Source organism: Panthera tigris, chromosome B3, assembly GCF_018350195.1.
Source record: "Panthera tigris isolate Pti1 chromosome B3, P.tigris_Pti1_mat1.1, whole genome shotgun sequence".
In the NCBI taxonomy this organism is placed as follows: domain Eukaryota; kingdom Metazoa; phylum Chordata; class Mammalia; order Carnivora; family Felidae; genus Panthera; species Panthera tigris.
In genome coordinates, this window is record NC_056665.1 from 109,736,776 (window position 1) to 109,757,239 (window position 20,464).

Sequence of the window (20,464 nt, forward strand, 5' to 3'; positions counted from 1 at the left end):
GAGGACTTCAAAAGAATTGGTCCAAGCACTATGTTTGAAGGCAGTTTCACCCAACAGCCCAACTGTGTGGCTATAAAATTAACAATAGGTGAAAAACCAGTCATCTTGACAAATTGTCACCTTGTGTGTCTCATGTTGGGCAATAACAAAGGGGCAGGCAGTGGAAGGATCTTTCACTCTGATGGATACTCTTGTGGAGAGCCATCAGAAGAAGTATTGCATTTGGCTCAGGAGCTACAGAAAAAAAACTGTCTAATGTTGGGCACACCAGTTGTAGGCCCTACAAATGAAGATCTTCCTTACTTTGAAGACGATCTGTGCAGTGCAGGGCAACACTGTTGTATACTTGGACGTACGTTAGAACGAACCCTCACAGAAAACCCATCGGGTGGAGAAAAGGGCCATGGGAGAGCCTACAGTGCCCTCCCATATTTTATAGTTATCTTCCTTTTATAATGCCAGTTTCTGAGTCACACTCTACCATCTGGCTTTTCTCTATTTTCCATCTGAGTAAGCAGAATGAATATGTTAAAATCTCTGTTGTTCAAGTGATAGATTTAGCACGTTTTCATCACAATTAAGAAACTGTCTTGAGACCTTACTCCAGTAACTGAATAATGAGTTGGTCATAAAAGCTATACTAATCCTTGGGGAAAGTGAACAAATTATAATGATCAGCACTCAGTAAAATTGTGTGGTAGCGCCTTAAAAAAAAAAAAAAACCCTAACAAGATAAGGAGCTGGAATAGAATAGAATTTTTACATGTTTAATTATAAATCATAATTTCATTCACTTCTTATTTGATAGAAACAGTTTTAGTTCACTCTAGTTTTCTTTTTAGTTTAGGGAGAAACAAAGATTTATTATCTAGAGGAACTAGAATATCTGTTCTTATATTACATGTATCTTTCCTTTTTTTAAGTTAATTTGTTTTGAGAGAGAGAGAGAGCATGAGTGGGGGAGAGGCAGAGAGAGAGAGAGAGAGAGAGAGAGAGAGAGAGAATCTTGAGTAGGGACTCGATCCCATGAAATCATGACCTGAGCTGAAATCAAGAGTCCAACGCTTAACCGCCTCAGCCACCCAGGCGCCCCTACATGTATCTTATCTTTCTGAATTGTATTCTTTGCACTGACTTATGGGAAGGAAGTGTGGGTTCCTTCATTGTTGACTCCCTTTACTTCACTGAACGGGTCTTCTAACTGAGAGCACAGTTAAGATCATTGTTCCCTGAAGGATACTTTACTTGTAGATGGTTGAAAAATATTTTTAAAACTTATTTAAAATTAAAATTAGTTAATTAATTTCATTAATGAAATTAGATATAAAAATAATTTTAATGTATTTTCATATGAAACTTCGTGTTCATAGTTGGCGAATGGCTCATTTTGTTAGAACAAAATAATCGTGCCTGTTAACCCCCTAGTTGATAGATTACTTTATGTGTTTCATCTAGGTCTTAGAAAATGAAACTGATTCCTGCTGGAAGGAGTTTGAAATCACTTCACTGAAGTTAGAAGAGCTTGAGAGTGATGTAAAGAAGCCCTTTATACGCGAGGCAAGAGACAGATTAAAAGAAAAAGAAAGAGAGTTTCAGATGACTCTTAATACCAGGTATAATTCTGAGATCTATTAACGCTGCATTTACTAAATTTATGAAATTTTAATGCTGTTTTAAGCTAGGCTAGTACTATATTAAGTATTTTATTTGGTTGCTAACTTGAGGGCCATTTTACTGATGAGGAAACTGATACTCAGGGAGGTTACATAACCTAACCAAGCCTCCCCACTGGCCAGACATTTAGGTGGAATTTGCACTCTGTTGAGTTCCAAAGGCCGTGGCTCTTCCCCCTGATCTGCCCTTGGGCATGAATTTGGCCATGTCACATAACTTCTCTGAATCTTGATTTTCCCATTTCCAAAGTGAGAGTGCTGTTATTATCCCCTATACATAGGATGTGTTTCCCCAGGACATATCCCCACTTTACATAGGAGGAAACTGAGGCTCACAGTCATATGTTATTCGTCAAAGGTCACACATTTCATTCCCACATTAGTAGAGCCCATTTCTTTGAATTCTGTTATGTTTTCACTAATAAAATAATTAGTGTTTATAATGACATTTCTTTGTCATCCAAGGCAAAGTTAAATTACATTCACCATTTTGCACTTCAAAAGGTTAGGAAAGGCTCAGTATGTTTTACAACAATTTTCCATTCAGTGCGGTTTCTGTTAAGCTATTATGAATATGTGGATATAGCAAACAACTCATTCTTTGGCATTTTGGATCGCTGGATTTGGGTTTTTTTTGTGTGTGTTTTTTGTCTTTCCTGGGTTTGGGTTTTAATCTGATAATCTGCACATATCATTGTATGTATTCTTATTGGGTAATTATTTTTTGTTTGTAGTTAAACAATGGCATTAATATGTTTTATAGACTACCTTTATGGTGCCTTTTCCCATTATGTCTGGGTTTATTTTTCACCCAGAATGGAATCTTTGGAGACTGCGCTGAAGATTGTGTTACCTGTGGAGAAGGAATCACTTCTCCTCTGTGGCTCAGACCTGCTCCTCCATGAAATGGCCATTCAAGAATTTCATCTCCTTGATGCTGATGGCATTTATCAAAACCTGAGGGTAAATATAAGTTTTCCCAGGCACTCATAGAATAAATCAGTTCTTCAGAGATTTTTAATTATACGTCAATAGTATATAGTTAGACGATAAGCAATGGCAGAAAGTCTTCAATAATTTAGACTGATTTATTTCTCATCTCTTTTATTCCTCACAAATTTGAAAGTAGGTACAGTGAAGTTAATAGTTAGGTATTTTCTTTGAATTCAAAATGAAGGTCTGCTTATGAACATCTTCTCCAATGACTGAAATCCTAAGTATTGTATTAGACTCGTGTGCATTTTCTACAGTTTACTTATTCCAGGTCTCATTTGAAATAAAAAATATTTGAGTTTTATGTTTCAGATTATAAACAGATGTCTCCACAGTTTAATCTCTATTTTCACTGGAGCGGTAGATTTATATACTTGTTTTCTTTTGGGGATTGAAACATCAGAAAGGTTATCAGATCATGAAACAGATGGGCTCTGATGTTTGTGATTAAAATGTTTCCTTCTGTGGACCCTGTCTGACTTGGCAGACCTGGGAAGTGGTTTTTCCAGATGCAATCTAGTCATTGGGAGTTTAGGTGCATTGCTGATGGGCAGTCTCTCTTTTTCTCTGCCTCAGTCTTTTCAGCATTTCTTACTTTATTTTAGAATATCCAAGATTCCATCATAAAACAGATTGAAATATGTAATAATTTGGAACAGTGGGGCGACTTTGCATTGAAAGAATTACACCCACTGGATCTCCACGCAACAAAGAATATTATACTGAAACACAGAACACAACTTGATGAAACGAACCACAAGATACAGAGTTGTAAAGATGCCCTCAAAGCTCTGGAGGACTTTCTGGCTTCTCTGAAAACAGCTGAACTCCCTTTTGAGCTTGTTACAGACCTGTCAGCCTCAGATACACAGGTGGTACCAGAAAACACTTTGACAATAGAAAATAAAGAAGGAGAAACCAATCTGATGAAGGACAAGGCCAGACATTTGGATGAACGTTTGAAGATGCTTGGTATAAGCTTTAAAGATGCTGAACGGGGTGACGACACCTGTGAAAAACTTGTTGATGCTTTGTCCAAAAAGTTATTTGAGACACATGGCTATGGCGTGCAGGAGGAGTTCACTGAAGACAAGTTACTAGAGACTTGTACTTTCAAAAATAATGAACTCCTGAAAAATATTCAAGATGTGTACAATCAAATCAGTAAAATCAGTCTTAAGGATCCCACTGCTCCAGCTGTGAAACAACGGTAAGTCTCATGTCCGTCGATGACCCCATGCGGGATGATACTCCTCTGTATTTTCAGTATGTCGTAGGTGAAAGAAATTCTTTCTGTGTCTTTCTACTTCTGTTCCATCCTGCTCTATTCAGTGTTCAGCATGCTTTCCTGTAGGCACTTCAAACAAGCTTTCCTTTTGTTGACAGTGTGCCTTTACAAAATGTTATATGATTTTTTTCTCCCTAAAGTGTACATTTCATGGACAAAGGAGTAATGAGATAAGATGCATGTAAAGTACTTGAGTTCCTTCAAAGTCCCTTTAGCGCTCTGGTCTTTATTACGGGGTTCTCATGATGAGAGAAGACCTAAAAAACTCCACACACGGGGTACTAAAGAAAGAAAGAAGTGGTAAAGGATACGCATGCTATACCCTGTCCCTACTTGTTGCTGAATTATTTGGTCTCCTGCTCCCCTCCCAGCAGGATGGGGATGGGGACAGAGTGGGACGGCATGGGACTGGATGCAAGAGGTCAGCCAAGGTTAGTTTTGATTCTGGAGATTGAGCAGAATTGTGGTAAACTGAGGCAGGCAGGCTTTGTACGAGTGCCGTGATTTTAACTCTTGTGTTCAGAGCCAGCCTCCAGGTCCTGCAAGTGATAATGCTAGCAAGTTACCTCTGTGGCACTCTCCGCCCCTTTCTAAATCTTTCCCACATCCTGTCTCCTCTGCCCACCAAGTCCCTCAGGCTCAGTGCTCTCTTGAGACTCTTCAGTTGACCAAGCTCTTCCCTCTGAAACCGTCCTGTGCTAACGGTCTCAATGAGACTTTTATTCCTACAGTGCCCAGTTCTTAGTGAGGTGTTGAACTAGTTACTAATGTGTTATTTATTGTTAATAAATATTTATTCTTTATTCATAAATAAGTAATAAATAAGTTCCATGTTAATTTATACATGAAAAACTATACATCGATAAACAATAAATTGCTTTAATTTAAAAAAAAAATTTTTTTTTAACGTTTATTTACTTTTGAGACAGAGAGAGACAGAGGATGAACGGGGGAGGGTCAGAGAGAGAGAGGGAGACCCAGAATCCGAAACAGGCTCCAGGCTCTGAGCTGTCAGCACAGAGCCCAACGCGGGGCTCAAACCCACGAGCCGCGAGATCATGACCTAAGCCGAAGTCGGACGCTCGACCGACTGAGCCACCCAGGCGCCCCAAATTGCTTTAATTTTTAATTTAGCTACCAATACAACAAATACGTGTTGTTGCCGGGTACTATTTTAGGTACTGCAGATAGAGGAGTTAGCACAAAAGACAAAAGCTCTTGTTCCTGATGGAGTCTTATCTAGTGAGAGGAGTAAGGTATTCAATATGTTTGATAGTGATAAAAGCTATGAAGAAAAATCGAACAAGGACGGAGGAGGGGGTTGTAATTCAAAAAGGGTCATCAAGAAGAGTTTTACTGAGAAAGTAACTTTTGAGTCACATGGGATGGATGAGAGAGCTGGCCCGGTGACTCCTGGGAGGAAGAGCCTTCCAGGCCGAGGGAGCAGTAGGTGTGAGAATGAGCCTGGCATGTTTGAGGAGAGGCAAGGAGTTGGGAAAGTCAACAGTGAGGGGAAGAAGTATGAAAGGGGATCAGAACGGGTGGGATGGGGGTTAGCTCAGGTAACCTGTGGGCCATGAGATAGCTTTGGCTTTTTCTTTGAGTAACATGGGAAGTCATTGGAGGGGTCCAAGCAAATGGAAATGATTTGGTTTTCACTGTAACAGGCTCTTTCTGGCCCAAGTGTTGAGAATGGTGTAAGAGTCAAGGGAAGATACAGGAAGTCTAGGTTCACCTATGGTAGTGATCCAGGTGAGGGATGATGGTAACATGGACCAGTGTTGAGGTGGCAAAAAGGGCTAAGATTCTGGATAAATTCTTAAGATAGAGTCCACAGTTATATAGGTTATATGTACACATCGTACATAGCTTATAAAAAAGATTGGAGTCGAGAATGATTCCAAGCTTTGACTTGAGCAACTAGAAGAATGGAGTTACCATTAACTGAGATGGGAAAGAATGAAGTTTATCAGGTACTGATCAAGTGTGCTCAGTTTTAGAAATGATAGGTTCAAAATACTTATTTGACGTTCAAATACGAATGTCAACAAGACTCTTAACGACAGATGGAGTCAGGAGAAGGGGCTGAGCATTTAGAATGCCGTGTAGAGTCGTGAGATGGGTGACATTGCCCGCGGAGGGAGGTCAGACAGACAAGGGAAGAGGTCCAAGCTGTTTACTCCAGGCACTCCATGTTAAGAGATCAGGGAGATGAGGAGGAACCAGAGAACGAAACCAAGAAAGAGTGGCCAGTATAGGACAGGGGAAATCAAGAGAGTCCTGGGGTCAAGTGAGAAGACCTTTCAACAAGGAGAAGTGGTCAGCTGTGTCAAATGCTGCTGACCCGTGAAGGAAGCGAAGGTTGAGAATGGAACATGGGTTTAGCAACATGGAGGTTACCGAAGATCTTGGCAAGTAGTTTTGTAGGAGCAGGTGGAGAGTGAAATCCTTATGGGAGTGTATTCCAGAGAGAATTGGAAGAAAGGAGGTAGAGAACTGAGAAAAGCAATTTAGACCTGGGTGAATGGAGTTAACCCTTCCAGGGTTAGTTTGCAGATTAAACCCTTAGGTCAAATGAATCCTTTTTGATGGGGAAGAGCTTTTTGTACACAAGGCAGAAATGCAACATTTCCTTGCACATTCCTTTCTCCTCGGCCTCCTCTGCTCTTCCTTAGGAGCTTGCAGGGCACGTTCACCTGTCTGTTGTCCTTTCTCCATGTCACACTCTCTTTCCCGTTCGCACCCACTCATATTCTTTGTCTGGTTTCTCTAAGGTGCATATCTACCTTCTTTACAAGTGTGTTCACCACAGAAAAATGTCACTGCTTATGGTTTTGTATATTTATTATGTTTAAAATACCGAATTATTATTCTGGAAATGCGAAGAGCCTGTGAACTCTCTAATAAGAGTGTGTAATTTTGGCATAATAGTTTGAGGGCAAATTAAAGTGAGAGTGCCTCCCCCAAATTGCCCTTATTTGTGTTGAATCGGAGTGGCCAATCATTGGTTATCAAACTTTTCTCTTTCGTAATCAAGGAAAAAATCACTAATGAAACTGGATAAGGATCTAGATGAATATGAAGAAGAGAAGAAATGCTTGCAAGAAATGGTCAATTCTCTTCCGCAGTTCAGAGACGGCCGAGAAAAATCGCTGAATCAACAGTGCCAAAATACGGCACTTTTGTGGGAGAATACAAAAGCTTCGGTCACTGAATGGTAAGGAAAAAAATCCCTCCCAAATCTGAAAAATTGTGTGTAGCACAATCAACTTTTTGAACTATGTTGAAAACACATCCCCATGGACCTAAAGGAGGAACAAGCATAAGCATTTCATACTGGAAGCTCCTGAGACCAATGTCTGGAGCAAGATCTGGAATCCTAGATTATATTGCCCAATGAATTTAAGAGGTTTATCTAAGAGGAATAACAAATAACCAGTGTATTTATTATTATTATTATTATTATTATTATTATTATTATTACTCTACCTGTATTAGTTTTCTATTGCTGTTCTGTAACTAGTTACCAGCAGTTTAGTGGCTTAAAAACAACACAAATTTATCTTACAGTCTGGAGGCTGGAAATTCTGAAATCAAGCTGCCTTCCTTTCTTGGAGGCTCTAGGACAGAATCCGTTTCCTTGCCTTCTAGAGGCCTCCTGACTCCTACTACTTTCCTTGCTGTGTGTCCCCTTCCTCCATCTTTTTTTTTTCTTTCTAAATGTTAATTTTTGAGAGATAGAGCATGCAAGCTGGGGAGGCACAGAGACAGCAGGGAAAGAATCCGAAGTGGGCTCTGTGCTGATAGCAGCAAGCCTGATGTGGGGCTCAATCTCGTGAATTGTGAGATCATGACCTGAGCCAAAGTTGGACGCTCAACCAACTGAGCCACCCTTCTTCATCTTTAAAGCTAGCCATGTGGTGTCTTCAAATCTTAATCTGGCTCTTTCTCCTCTCCTCTCATTTCTTTTTCTGTTGTCACTCTGACCCTCCTGTCACCCTCTTATAAGGGGCCTTGTGATGATATTGCACCCACACAGATAATTCATGGTAATATTCCTATTTTAAGTTAATCCTTAACTTAATCACCCCGGTTGGTGATTCTGCTGAATGTTCTCCATCCATGCCTTCTTTCCCTAACTCTCTGTCTGGAGGTAGAAGTAGTCAGGAGGGCTGATCCCTAGCTGACTGTACCAGCCAAGCCAAGGGGTCCAGTTAGGACAGGAAGTTACTAGTAGGAGATTTGAAGACAAGCAGAGAGAGAGAGGTCAAGGCGATCTTAACCCCCTCCCTTTCCAGCAGGTGGTTCTGGCAGCCCCTACTGGCAGCCTCCTCTCTGGCTCAGGGCACTTCCCCCTTTCCCCTGAGGCCGAGTGGTGTATCTGTTTTTCTCTAGTTTGTGTCTCGGCTCCCTGAAAGTTTCCCTTAACTCTGCCCACATCAGTGGTCCTTTTACACAGAACTCTGTCTGAGGGCACCTTATGTTTTCTACTGGAACCTGAATGTACAGTAGTTAAGATAAAGCCTGTCTGTGGTATTCAATCTAGTGTACCCTTTGATTTTGTAGAGGAAAGAAATTGAGGTCCAAAGAGGCTAAAGTCACATGACTGATTAGTGCCAGCCATAACTAGAAATCAGGTCTCCTAACTGCTTCATTATTGGTATTACTTTACTTTTTTCAAAGGGCTAACTCTAGAATGAGCAAATAGACATAAACAAACTGTGACTTGCTGAATTAGTATGGAAACAATTTCCAAGAATAGTGCTAGGGAGGCACTGTTTTCCAAGATATAGTTTGGTTAATGATGAAACTGAGATGCCGATTCCTTAAGATTATGAATCCTGTGTTTCTTCCTAGAGCTTACATCTGGTAATTTTTTTTTTTTTTTTTTTTTTTTTTTGCTATTGAAGTAGTGAAAATCATAATCCAGTGCTTTTTTAGACCATCCATTTGCCAGATAAGTATGTATGCCATCATTCTTAGGTTAAATTGGTAAAACAATATGCGAAACCATGTCAAGAGGAAAAATCCTTCTGTAACGTATTAGTCGTTATTGTAGGATACTTACAAAGAGAGAGAATGGTTTTCCTATTCTTAGAGATTTACCTGTTTTACTTTTTTCTTTTTTTCTTTTTTTTTTTCCCATAGCCTTGACCAATGTGAAAGAGTTTTGGAGCTCTTAAAACAGTATCAGAATTTTAAAAGTGTCTTGACAACTTTGATTCAAAAAGAAGAGAATGTCATCTCCCTTCAGGCTTCCTACATGGGAAAAGAGAACCTGAAGAAAAGGATAGCAGAGGTGAGTCCAGATTCCAAAGGGAACTCTACACCGTGGCCTCAGCAATAAAGAGGATATTATAAATGGAGTCATTTTTGAAACTCGGCTTACAAGAACAGTGGCCGTTTTACTAGATATCTAAGACCTTACTGAATTTATTACTAGGGCTTGAAAAAAACCCAGTCCCCAAGTTAACGCTAGGTTGCTTCTGTTTGGTTCTTGATACTATTGGTGTGGTTCTGCTGGAGTCTGGGGTCACCCCTGCTCCTACCTCTGTACAGTTTCAACAGTCTTTGCACTGACCTTCTGCCCAAAAGGAAACTGAGGCTTCATTTTAGGCTTGAGAGAATGAAGGTAGTGGGAAAACCCTTCTGTTATTAGTAGACAAAGGAATAATTATGTTTTTATTTATTGGCTTTCTGTAAAGGTGTGTGAGTGTATGTCCATGTTGTTCTATCTGTATTCATAGCCTAAGCAATCACAGCATATTCGAAGAAGAGTAACACTTTTGGACACTAGGTGTCATTATTTTCTGTGATTTTCTGTGGTTATCAACCAGAATGGCAGAAGAATGGAATCGTTGAAGGACACTGCCTGCTACACTATGTGACTGCACACCAGGAAGTTGCTTTTCCTAGCGGCTTTATGGTTTGATGAGAGAGAATCAACCAGATGCCTGCAGACAATTTAGTCTTTATCTAGAACTCTTATCCCTGAAGCCGAAGGTTCAGGGTGCAGACACATGACCAGAGCTATAGATGAGGAATAGCCTTAGTCTGAGACCCGCTTTCTCAGACTCAGTTTCTTGGAACTGATCAATCACAGAGAGCCTTGTTTGGACACCAGTTGTACAATATGTGACTGTGTAACTGGTTTCCTATGAGATTTAAATGAGGAAGGCCACCAAAACCATGAGCAGACAGTGCTCAGAAGCAACCTGTCTGCTTCCATCCAGCAGAGGTAGCTTTGGGTTTTGGTGGTCTTGGGATCTAGACAGATCCTGTCATCATCCCAGGGGATTTAAAGAGCTGGGGGTTTTCTTGATTCCCAGTAAATTCAACATGACCAGCCTTACAAGATTGACCTCAACCTTGTGTCCCAATTTACATAGCTACTCTTCTGCTATGGCCCTGATGCCAGTTTCCCAACGTGTACTGTTGTGTCAGGATCAAAATCTGCCTTATTCACAGATCCTGAGTCCCTACCTTGTATACTGAACAGATATCTAGTCTCTCTTGACTTGTAACTATTCTTGATTTGTGCTAATCCTCCTCAGTTCTGGAATCCCTGCCTTTGTCTCGTTAAGTGGAATCCCATTACCAATAGAAAGTCTTTCCTTTCCTGATCAGGTGAAGTAGCAACTGTAAAGTGCCTAGGACTTCATCAGCACCTAAATGAATGTTAGTCCTAATGGCCCACCCTGTGTATGGCTGTGAACACTCTCTTCTCGGGTGTATGACCATTCCTCCTGCCACCTATAACTGTGAACTGTACTTTCTGGATAAGTTATTTATCTGATGAATAAAACTTACTTCATCACCCAGCAGCTCTGTTGGGCTGGGGTGCCACACTTGTGGATCTGCCAGGTTGACCCCATCCTTTGAATGCTGGGTAGAGGCAGCCATGTTGTTCCCTGGGCCAGTTTGCTCTGGGCCTATGATGGGAGGGGCAGCCTGATGGTCTCTGAGTCACTTTTGGGTCATTCTTCTCCTGTCTTGAAGACTAACGCGTGCCTTCTGTTGAGATGGCTGGTTTATACCAATCTCCTTATGAAAGGGTCTTTTGGCCAGTGTGTTAGTGTTCTCATTTTTTGGCAATATGGTATGAATATGGATAGACTGAGAATTTTCCAGATTTTTCAGTTCTGCTTCCCTTTTACTTAGCAATTCCATCTTTGAATCATTTATGTTTTCTCACCTTTTACTGTAAGCAGTCAAGGAGGAGCCACATCACATCTTCAGCGCTTTGCTAAAGACATAACTTCAGCTAAATATTCAAGTTCATTGCTAGCTCGTTCTACCTTCCACAAAAACACAAGAACACAAACACAGTTCAGTCCAGTTCTTTGCCACTTGATAACAAGTATCGCCTTTTCTCCAGATCCAACATCATGTTCCTCATTTCTGTCTGCCACCTCATCGAGATGGCCTCTAGTATCTACATTCCTCTAGTATCTACATTCTGTTCATCATTGCTTAGCTATTCTGTAAGAAGATTGAGACTTTCTCTCAGCTCTCTTTTCTTTCTGAGCCCTCACCAGAATCGCCCTTAACCATCATTTCAGGGCAATACTGGCTTTTTCTAGCAGACTTCTCAAAAGTCTTCCAGCCTCTACCCATAACCCAGTTCTAAAGCCTCTTCTACATTTTTTGGTATTTATGACAGCAGTACCCCACTGCTCTGTACCAATTTCTGTCCTACTCTCTTCAGGCTGTAACGAAAAATAAAATACCATACGTTGGATGGCTTATAAACAACAATAATTTGGGGTGCCTGGGTAGCTCAGTTGGTTAAGCGTCTGACTTCAGCTCAGGTCATGATCTCATGGTTCGTGAGTTCGAGCCCCACATCAGGCTCTGTGCTGACAGCTCAGAACCTGGAGCCTGCTTCGGATTCTGTGTCTCCATCTCTCTGCCCCTCCCCAGCTTGCAGTCTGTCTCTCTGTCTTTCTCAAAAATAAATAAACTTAAAAAAAATTTTTTTTAATAAAAAAAATAAGCAACAGAAATTTATTTCTCACAGTTCTGGAAGTTGAGAAGTACGAAAGCAAGGTCCCTGCAGATTTGGGGTCTGGTGGGGGCTTGCTTCCTGGTTCATAGATGGCTGTCTTCTTGCTGTGTCCTTAGATGGAGGAAAGGACAAGAGAACTCTCTAGGGTCTCTTTTATAAGGGCACTAATTCTATGTATGAGGGCTTCACCCTCATGACCTCATGCCCTGCCAAAGGACCCACCTCCAAATACCATCACTATGGGGTTTAGGACAACAGCCTCTATGGTTTCTTATTAACTAACATAAAAATTTATAGTTTCTTATTTCAACAGCAATTTTATTTCATTTTTTAACTTCTAACTTTGTTTTGCCTGTCACAACAAAGTTTATTATGAAAATAGGCTGGTATGGATAAGGACAGAGCAACAGTAATTTTAACCACGGATAGATCAAAGAATGAGGACTTTTAATAAATTATTCCTGTGCATAATATGATTTCACATATGCAAAATATATAGTAATAATATAGTTCATTTAAACACGTCCTCATAAATGGAAGCTAGTATAATAAAGTTTAATTTTTTATTATTTTAAATAATGCTGTAGGGTGGAAAAGAGTTTTCATAAATATGAGAGAGTAAGGTTTACAGTAACGTACAGAGAACTCATAGAAATTAGTGAGTAAACCACTGAGATCCAAGTGGATATTTGTACGTAGGAAACAAATTGGCAATTGTGAAAAAAAAGAGACATAGTTGAACCTCATGAGTAATCAAAGGAAACCAAAGCTACTCCAAAATACCTCTGTTGGCCTTTTGATAGTCAATGAGATGTCTACTCTTTATGTTGCTGGTCAGAGAGCATATTGACACTACTCTTTTGGAAAACATTTTGACAGTATTATTCAAGATCCTTGAAAATACGCCTCCCATTTGACCAAATATTTTACGTCTAGGATTAATCTGAAATATGGAAGATTCTTAATACCAAAGACATTCCTTGCAGCACTTTAAAATGTACTAATTTCCTTCTTTCTTCACTGGCCAAACCATACCCCCCTCCACTCCAATGACTGACTTGCCTCAGAAGCTGGAAAATCCTGAGGCCAGCAAAATTGGTTTTATTTGCAAATAAGAGTACCATGTGGCTTTGAGGTTTTAAGTAACACTGCTACCACTACTAAAAATGATAACGGTGATGATAGTAAAAGCTTCGGCCATTGATGGCTTGGCCATCATGTGCCAAGTTCTTCACACATTATTGTATGGTTTCATTCCCAAATAATCCTGCAAGGGTTAAGTATTAACCCTGTTCTATTGATGAGAAAACCAAGGTTTAGAGAATTTTAGAAGTAACTGTAGGGTTTGTAACGTTATCAAGACGGTGTTAAGAATGAAGAACAAAGGAATTCCTCACCCTGCCCTGTCAGTTTTCCCGATTTCTTGTGGGATTGTCAAAGGAGATATGTACTCAAAAAATAAGAACAAATAGTATTGCTTTATTACAAGTTGCGTGAGTGCCCAATACCCCAGCAGGTTCTCTGGGAAGATGTGGTTCAAGCATCAGGCCAGCCTAAATGCTTACAAGGCCTTTTTCTCCTCCAGATCGAAATCGAAGTCTTAGAATCTTATCACAGAGTAGCTCAGATATGGATACAGGGACCTGGGTTCTTCATCTTATGTGAAGATAGGTTCATAATGCTGGTCTCAAGGATCTTACCTGTTAAATGATAAGCAGAAAAAAGAACCATATCCACATATTGTATTTTTCAGGCACGCTGATCCTGCTTACCAGTAACGTCTAATTTATGTCTTGGAATTTGGACAGATTAGCATCTTCCTCTGTAACCAAGGCAAAAAGTGAGGATAGAGGTTAAGTGACTTTCCCAAGATTATATGGCTGATAAATGGCATAATCATGATTTAATCCCAGATCTGTGTGACTACAAAGTCATGTTTCAATCATCATAATATTGCCTTCTCTGTAAATGTTTGAAATACATATATGGTGGAAATAAAAATTAACTTTGCGTTGTCTCTTCCCCCTTTCTCATCTGTAGAGGTTTGGTCACAAAGGCATTTTAAAAATTAATAAAATCACGAATTCCCTTTATGAAATGTATAAGAGCCTAAGCATTTATTATATTGAGAATCTTTTAGTATGGTATCTGGCATATGAGCAGTTTACATATTTGCTGGAATAATATGTTACTTTGTGATGTAAAATTATATTTTGTGATGAATTACATACCGTCTTCAGAAACAATCCATTTCTGTAGTATGTATTTGTAGTGTGATCCTTTGCACCGGTGGCTGAAATATGATATCACTGAGAACTTTTGTCTTTCAAACCATAGAAACCTGGATGTTTATCTAGGATATGGGGCCAGATTTCCACTCTCTTTAATGAAAGACAGAAGTGCAAGAGTAAGACTAAAGGCTAGAATGTCAGGGGACCATTCAAGTTTGGGAAAAGACAGAGTGAGCCTACTTTCCTTTATTCTACCCTTTCAATGTATTGTGGAACAAAACCCACAGTTCCTGTCAGTGCTAAAGATACCCTCTCCTGTTCTTTCTTTTTTCTTCACCCAGTGGCGGCATATGCCAATTGTAACAACAGAGTTCTTTGAATGTATTGAAAATTACGCCATATAATTGAACAAATTATTTTTCCATTTAATTGAACAAAAACGTATTATGCCCATCGCAGAGGCTTGTGCCAGGAGGAAAAACACTGGAGTTTGCAATCAGCTTTGAAGATGTATCAGTCAGCATCCAGTCAGGAGACAGAACCCCCACCCCCCCCCCCAGTAATTTTTTTTCTATTTTAAAATTTTTATTCAATTATTATTATTATTATTATTTTATCTTTCTTTTTCTTTCTATAATTTATTTGTTAGCATATAGTGCAACAATGATTTCAGGAGTAGATACCTTAATGCCCCTTACCCATTTACCCCTTCCCCCCCTCCCACAACCCCTCCAGTAACCCTGTGTTTGTTCTCCATATTTAAGACTCTTTTATGTTTTGTCCCCCTCCCTGTTTTTATATTCTTTTTGCTTCCTTTCCCTTATGTTCGTCCGTTTTCTATCTCAAAGTCCTCATATGAGTGAAGTCATATGATATTTGTCTTTCTCTAATTTCCCTTAGCATAATACCCTCTAGTTCCATCCACGTAGTTGCAAATGGCAAGATTTCATTCTTTTTGATCGCTGAGTAATACTCCTCAGTTTTTATTATTTTAATTAAATTTTTATTTTGAGATAATTGTGGATTCACATGCGGTTGTAAGAAATTATACAGAGAAATCCTGAGTACCCTTTACTGTAAGTTTCCCCAATGTTAAATCTTATAAAACTACGTAGTACAATATTGCAGTCAGGACACTGCCATTGATACAGTCAAGATCAAGGATGCTTCCATCACCACGAGGATCCCTCATGCTGTCATTTTATAGCCCTACCCTTTTTCCTCCTGTACATACACATACAGTATGTAACTTGGGAATTGGCTATTTCACACTCAGCATAATTCTCTGGAGATTCACTCAGATTCTTGCATGTATTGGTAGTTTGTTCCCTTTTCTTGCTGTGTAGTTTTCCATGGTATGGATGTAACCACAGTTTGTTCCATTACTCGCCTCTGAAGGGCATCTGGGTTGTTTATAATTTCGGGCTATTACAAGTAAAGCTGCTATAAACACATTCATATAGGGGTCTTTATGTGAATGTAAGTTTTTATTTCTCAGGGTTAACTGCGTAGGAGTGCAGTTGCTGGCTTGTATGTTAATCGTGTATTTAGTTTTTAGAGAAACTGCCCAACTGCTCCCACCAGCATTGTGGAATGATCCAGTTTCTCTGCATCGTTGCCAGCATTAGATGCTGTCTCAATTTTTTTTTTTTTTAACTCATGCTGATAGGTATGTAGTGGTATCACATTATGGTTTTAATTTGCATCTTCCTAATTGCTAATGGTATTGATAATCTTTTCTTTTCCATTGATCTATGTGTCTATCTCTTTGCCAAGACCACATTATCTTTATTACTGTCCCTCTATGATAAGTCTTAAAATCAGGTAGACCGATTCTTCCTACTTTCTTCTTCTTTTTCAAATGTTTTAGGTCTTCTAGTTTGTTCAGCATGCCATATAAATTTTATCTATCTATCTATCTAAGGGAAAAAGAAAATTCAGGGAACTTACCACCAAACTGGTGTTCAGGAGCTGGTCTTGAACTCTCCACTTTTCATTCTTACTAAGTTTGTTTCTTATATGATATCCAGGGATTTTAGTTGTACTTAATGGGAAGAATAGGGAAAATTATGTCTACTCCATATTTCCAGAAATGGAAGTCCCCTGCAGTGTATACTTTTTTAGGTGTTTGCCTATGAGAAATCTATTTTCAAATTTTATATTGTTGTTAAAAATACTCAGGTAAGACTGGAAAGCTGAGTGAAACATTACATTCGTCAACACTCACATTTTATTTTGTAGTTTAAGACCATCGGCCTTTTGATAATACAGTATTTTACCTTCCATGTTAGAAATGATATTGGGGTTAACAAATGGTGCTGGGAGAACCGGACAGCAACATGCAGAAGGTGGAAACTAGACCACTTTCTCACCCCATTCACAAAAATAAACTCAAAATGGATAAAGGACCTGAATGTGAGACAGGAAACCATCAAAACCCTAGAGGAGAAAGCAGGAAAAGACCTCTCTGACCTCAGCCGTAGCAATCTCTTACTCGGCACATCCCCAAAGGCAAGGGAATTAAAAGCAAAAATGAACTATTGGGACCTCATGAAGATAAAAAGCTTCTGCACAGCAAAGGAAACAATCAACAAAACTAAAAGGCAACCAACGGAATGGGAAAAGATATTTGCAAATGACATATCGGACAAAGGGCTAGTATCCAAAATCTAGAAAGAGCTCACCAAACTCCACACCCGAAAAACAAATAATCCAGTGAAGAAATGGGCAGAAAACATGAATAGACACTTCTCTAAAGAAGATGTCCGGATGGCCTACAGGCACATGAAAAGATGCTCAACGTCGCTCCTCATCAGGGAAATACAAATCAGAACCACACTCAGATATCACCTCACGCCAGTCAGAGTGGCCAAAATGAGCAAATCAGGAGACTATAGATGCTGGGGAGGATGTGGAGAAACGGGAACCCTCTTGCACTGTTGGTGGGAATGCAAATTGGTGCAGCCACTCTGGAAAACAGTGTTGGAGATTCCTCAAAAAATTAAAAATAGACCTACCTATGACCAGCAGTAGCACTGCTAGAAATTTACCCAAGGGATACAGGAGTACTGATGCATAGGGGCACTTGTACCCCAATGTTTATAGCAGCACTCTCAACAATAGCCAAATTATGGAAAGAGCCTAAATGTCCATCAAGTGATGAATGGATAAAGAAATTGTGGTTTATACACACAATGGAGTACTACGTGGCAATGAGAAAGAATGAAATATGGCCCTTCGTAGCAAAGTGGATGGAACTGGAGAGTGCTATGCTAAGTGAAATAAGCCATACAGAGAAAGACAGATACCATATGGTTTCACTCTTATGTGGATCCTGAGAAACTTAACAGAAACCCATGGGGGAGGGGAAGGAGAAAAAAAAAAAAAGAGGTTAGAGTGGGAGAGAGCCAAAGCATAAGAGACTGTTAAAAACTGAGAACAAACTGAGGGTTGATGGGGGGTGGGAGGGAGGGGAGGGTGGGTGATGGGTATTGAGGAGGGCACCTTTTGGGATGAGCACTGGGTGTTGTATGGAAACCAATTTGACAATAAATTTCATATATTGAAAAAAATGATATTGGGGGGCACCTGGGTGGCTCAATCAGTTAAGTGTCCAACTCTTGATCTCGGCTCATGTCATGATCTGACAATTCATGGGTTCAAGCCCCACATCGGGCTCTGTACTGATGTTGCAGAGACTGCTTGGGATTCTTTCTCTCCTTCTCTCTGACCCTCCCCGGCTTGTTCTCTCTCTTTCTCTCTCTCTCTCAAATAAAGAAAGAAAGCAAGAAATGATGTATTAAAGATATATTAGAGTTCTGTTTTATTCAGATGAGCATGGTTCTTCAACTTCCACAGATGATTACTGTTAGAGGAATCTAGGAACTGCCTTTTTTTATACTATTGAATGAAGGTTTTTGTTTTATTTTGTTTTTTTGTAGACTTATTTCATCTGGACAGGAAACATGGCTTTAGATTATTACAATTATTTCATCATGCAGAGTGGGAAGAAATTTTGGTGTAGGATTACTGGTAAATGAGATGGTTAGGATTCTAAAAACTTTTTATTGAGAAAGTGGGAAAATAACAGCCTGCTTTAGAAAAGATAATGTACAAAGTACATATTAAAGTATTAATATAAAGTATTAATACAGAGTATCCTCTGTTATGATGTTGTGGGGTTTTTTTTTTAAGTTTATTTATTTATTTGAGGTGAGGGGGAGGAGAGGCAGAGAGAGAGGGGGAGAGAGAATCCTAAGTAGCCTCTGCATTGTCAGCACAGAGCCTAATGCAGGGCTCAAACTCACAAACTGCAAGAGATTCTGCCATGAGCCAAAACCAGGAGTCCAACGTTTAACCAACTGAGCCACCCAGGTGTCCCTATGATATTGTTTTTAAGCTGAATAGCCAATAATAGAATTTTGGTTCTTACTAATTTTTCTATGTAAATCTATCAAAAATGTGTTAACCTAACTTTTTTTACAGATTGAAATTGTCAAAGAAGAATTTAATGAACATTTAGAAGTTGTAGACAAGATTAACCAGGTCTGTAGAAACCTACAATTTCATCTAAATAAAATGAGAAGTTTTGAAGAGCCTCCTTTTGAGAAAGAAGCTAATATTATTGTGGATAGATGGCTTGATGTGAGTGACAATTTAATTCATTAAAAATTCTCTTTGATAACAAATCGATCTTCTCTGTTGTATCTTTAGTATTTTTATCTAATTACAAAGTTCAAAAGGGTTCATTGTAAAAATGTTCAAATAATATAAAATTTATGTCTTAGGAATTATTAATTTTACCTGCAGAGTTAGACGCTATTAACAAATGGGTCTATACATGCAGATATAAAAGCACAGACGCAACTTATTTAAAATAAAGTAGTTAATATATTAACCATTCATGCAGGATATTCATGCTCAACTATATATTTAATACAGTTTTGGTTGAGTAATAGTTATATTGTTATGAATTACAAATTAAGAATTTGTGTTATATTTTCATCTGAGTTTTTAAAAACACCTTTAATTTATTGCGGGTTAGAAATTAGGAAGACGTTGCTTTCAGTTGCCTGTAAGTGGCAGCAAAGTCGTTTTTTTTTTTTTTTTTTTTTTTTGTGGAAGAAAGAACTATGTTATGTGTTCAAGCACATTTTTTTGTTGTTGATAAATAAAGCAAATTGTTCAACAAGCAAAGGCAAATTTTTATTTTAAAATAATGTGTGACTGAAACAATGGTTTTCATACTTTTTTTTTTTTTTACCACTAAATGTGTTATTTCTATTTTTTAATTATGGCAGATAAATGAAAAAACCGAAGACTACTATGAAAATCTTGGTCGAGCTCTAGCTTTATGGGACAAGCTTTTTAACTTAAAAAATGTCATTGATGAGTGGACTGAAAAGGTCCTTCGAAAAGTGGAATTACATCAACTGACTGAAGAAGAAAGAGAAAAGCTGAAGGTAATTTAACAGATAAAATGTATGCTCTTTTTGTACACAGTTGACATTGAATATTGAGCTTGCTTTCTTGAAGCAGTGTAGAGAAATCACCAAGAAATGTTTTATTTCTTTCATTATCCCTTGAGTGGGACCGCAATTCTCTTGTTTCCTTTGATATGTAGGAAGATGTTAGCAGGTATTATTAATCTGGGGTTCACAGACACCCCAGTGGTTAGTGGATAAAATGACCTTATATGGGAAAAATTGCATCTTTATCTTTCTGAATGTCTAATCAAAATATAATGTGTTTCAGTTATGAATATAGTCAACAAACATAGCAGGATGAACATTGTATGTGACTTTGTTATCAAGAAAGTCACAGGTATTTGGGGGTCATTATCTAGTTGTAACTATTACCCTTTTCACTACTTTGAAATTATGGCTGTGAGTAGGGTCACTGCTAGATCTTATTATTTAAGGTATTAATATAGAAACATACATATTACTATAGCATAAGTTATTTTTAATACTTTGATAACTAAGTCAATATAATTGTTTTCCTTTATATTTCTACATAATTTATCTTTTGTTTTTAAAATATTATTATGCATTCAAAAATAAATAAATAAATAAATAAATAAATAAATAAATAAATAAATATTATTATGCAAAGGGTCCACAGGATTCACCAGACTATCAGAAGCATTGTATGGTATAAGCAACATTAATAACTCCTGGAAGACACCCCACCAAATGCATAATTTTTCCCAAGTGGGAACCCCTGTCTCAGGGGTTGGCAGATTTTTTTTTTTTAAGGGGCCAAATTGTAA

The 20,464-nt window shown here is 38.7% G+C and overlaps 1 protein-coding gene across 1 annotated transcript in view; it reads left to right on the forward strand.

Annotated features, from left to right (window-relative positions):
• SYNE2 (spectrin repeat containing nuclear envelope protein 2) overlaps positions 1 to 20,464 on the forward strand; it is a 283,558-nt gene that overhangs the window by 78,729 nt on the left and 184,365 nt on the right. The window contains exons 27-33 of the mRNA XM_042989863.1: positions 1,456 to 1,613; positions 2,489 to 2,636; positions 3,272 to 3,876; positions 6,992 to 7,171; positions 9,103 to 9,253; positions 18,679 to 18,837; positions 19,494 to 19,655. Coding sequence (XP_042845797.1) covers positions 1,456 to 1,613; positions 2,489 to 2,636; positions 3,272 to 3,876; positions 6,992 to 7,171; positions 9,103 to 9,253; positions 18,679 to 18,837; positions 19,494 to 19,655 — 1,563 coding nt within the window. The remainder of the gene's footprint in view (positions 1 to 1,455; positions 1,614 to 2,488; positions 2,637 to 3,271; positions 3,877 to 6,991; positions 7,172 to 9,102; positions 9,254 to 18,678; positions 18,838 to 19,493; positions 19,656 to 20,464) is intronic.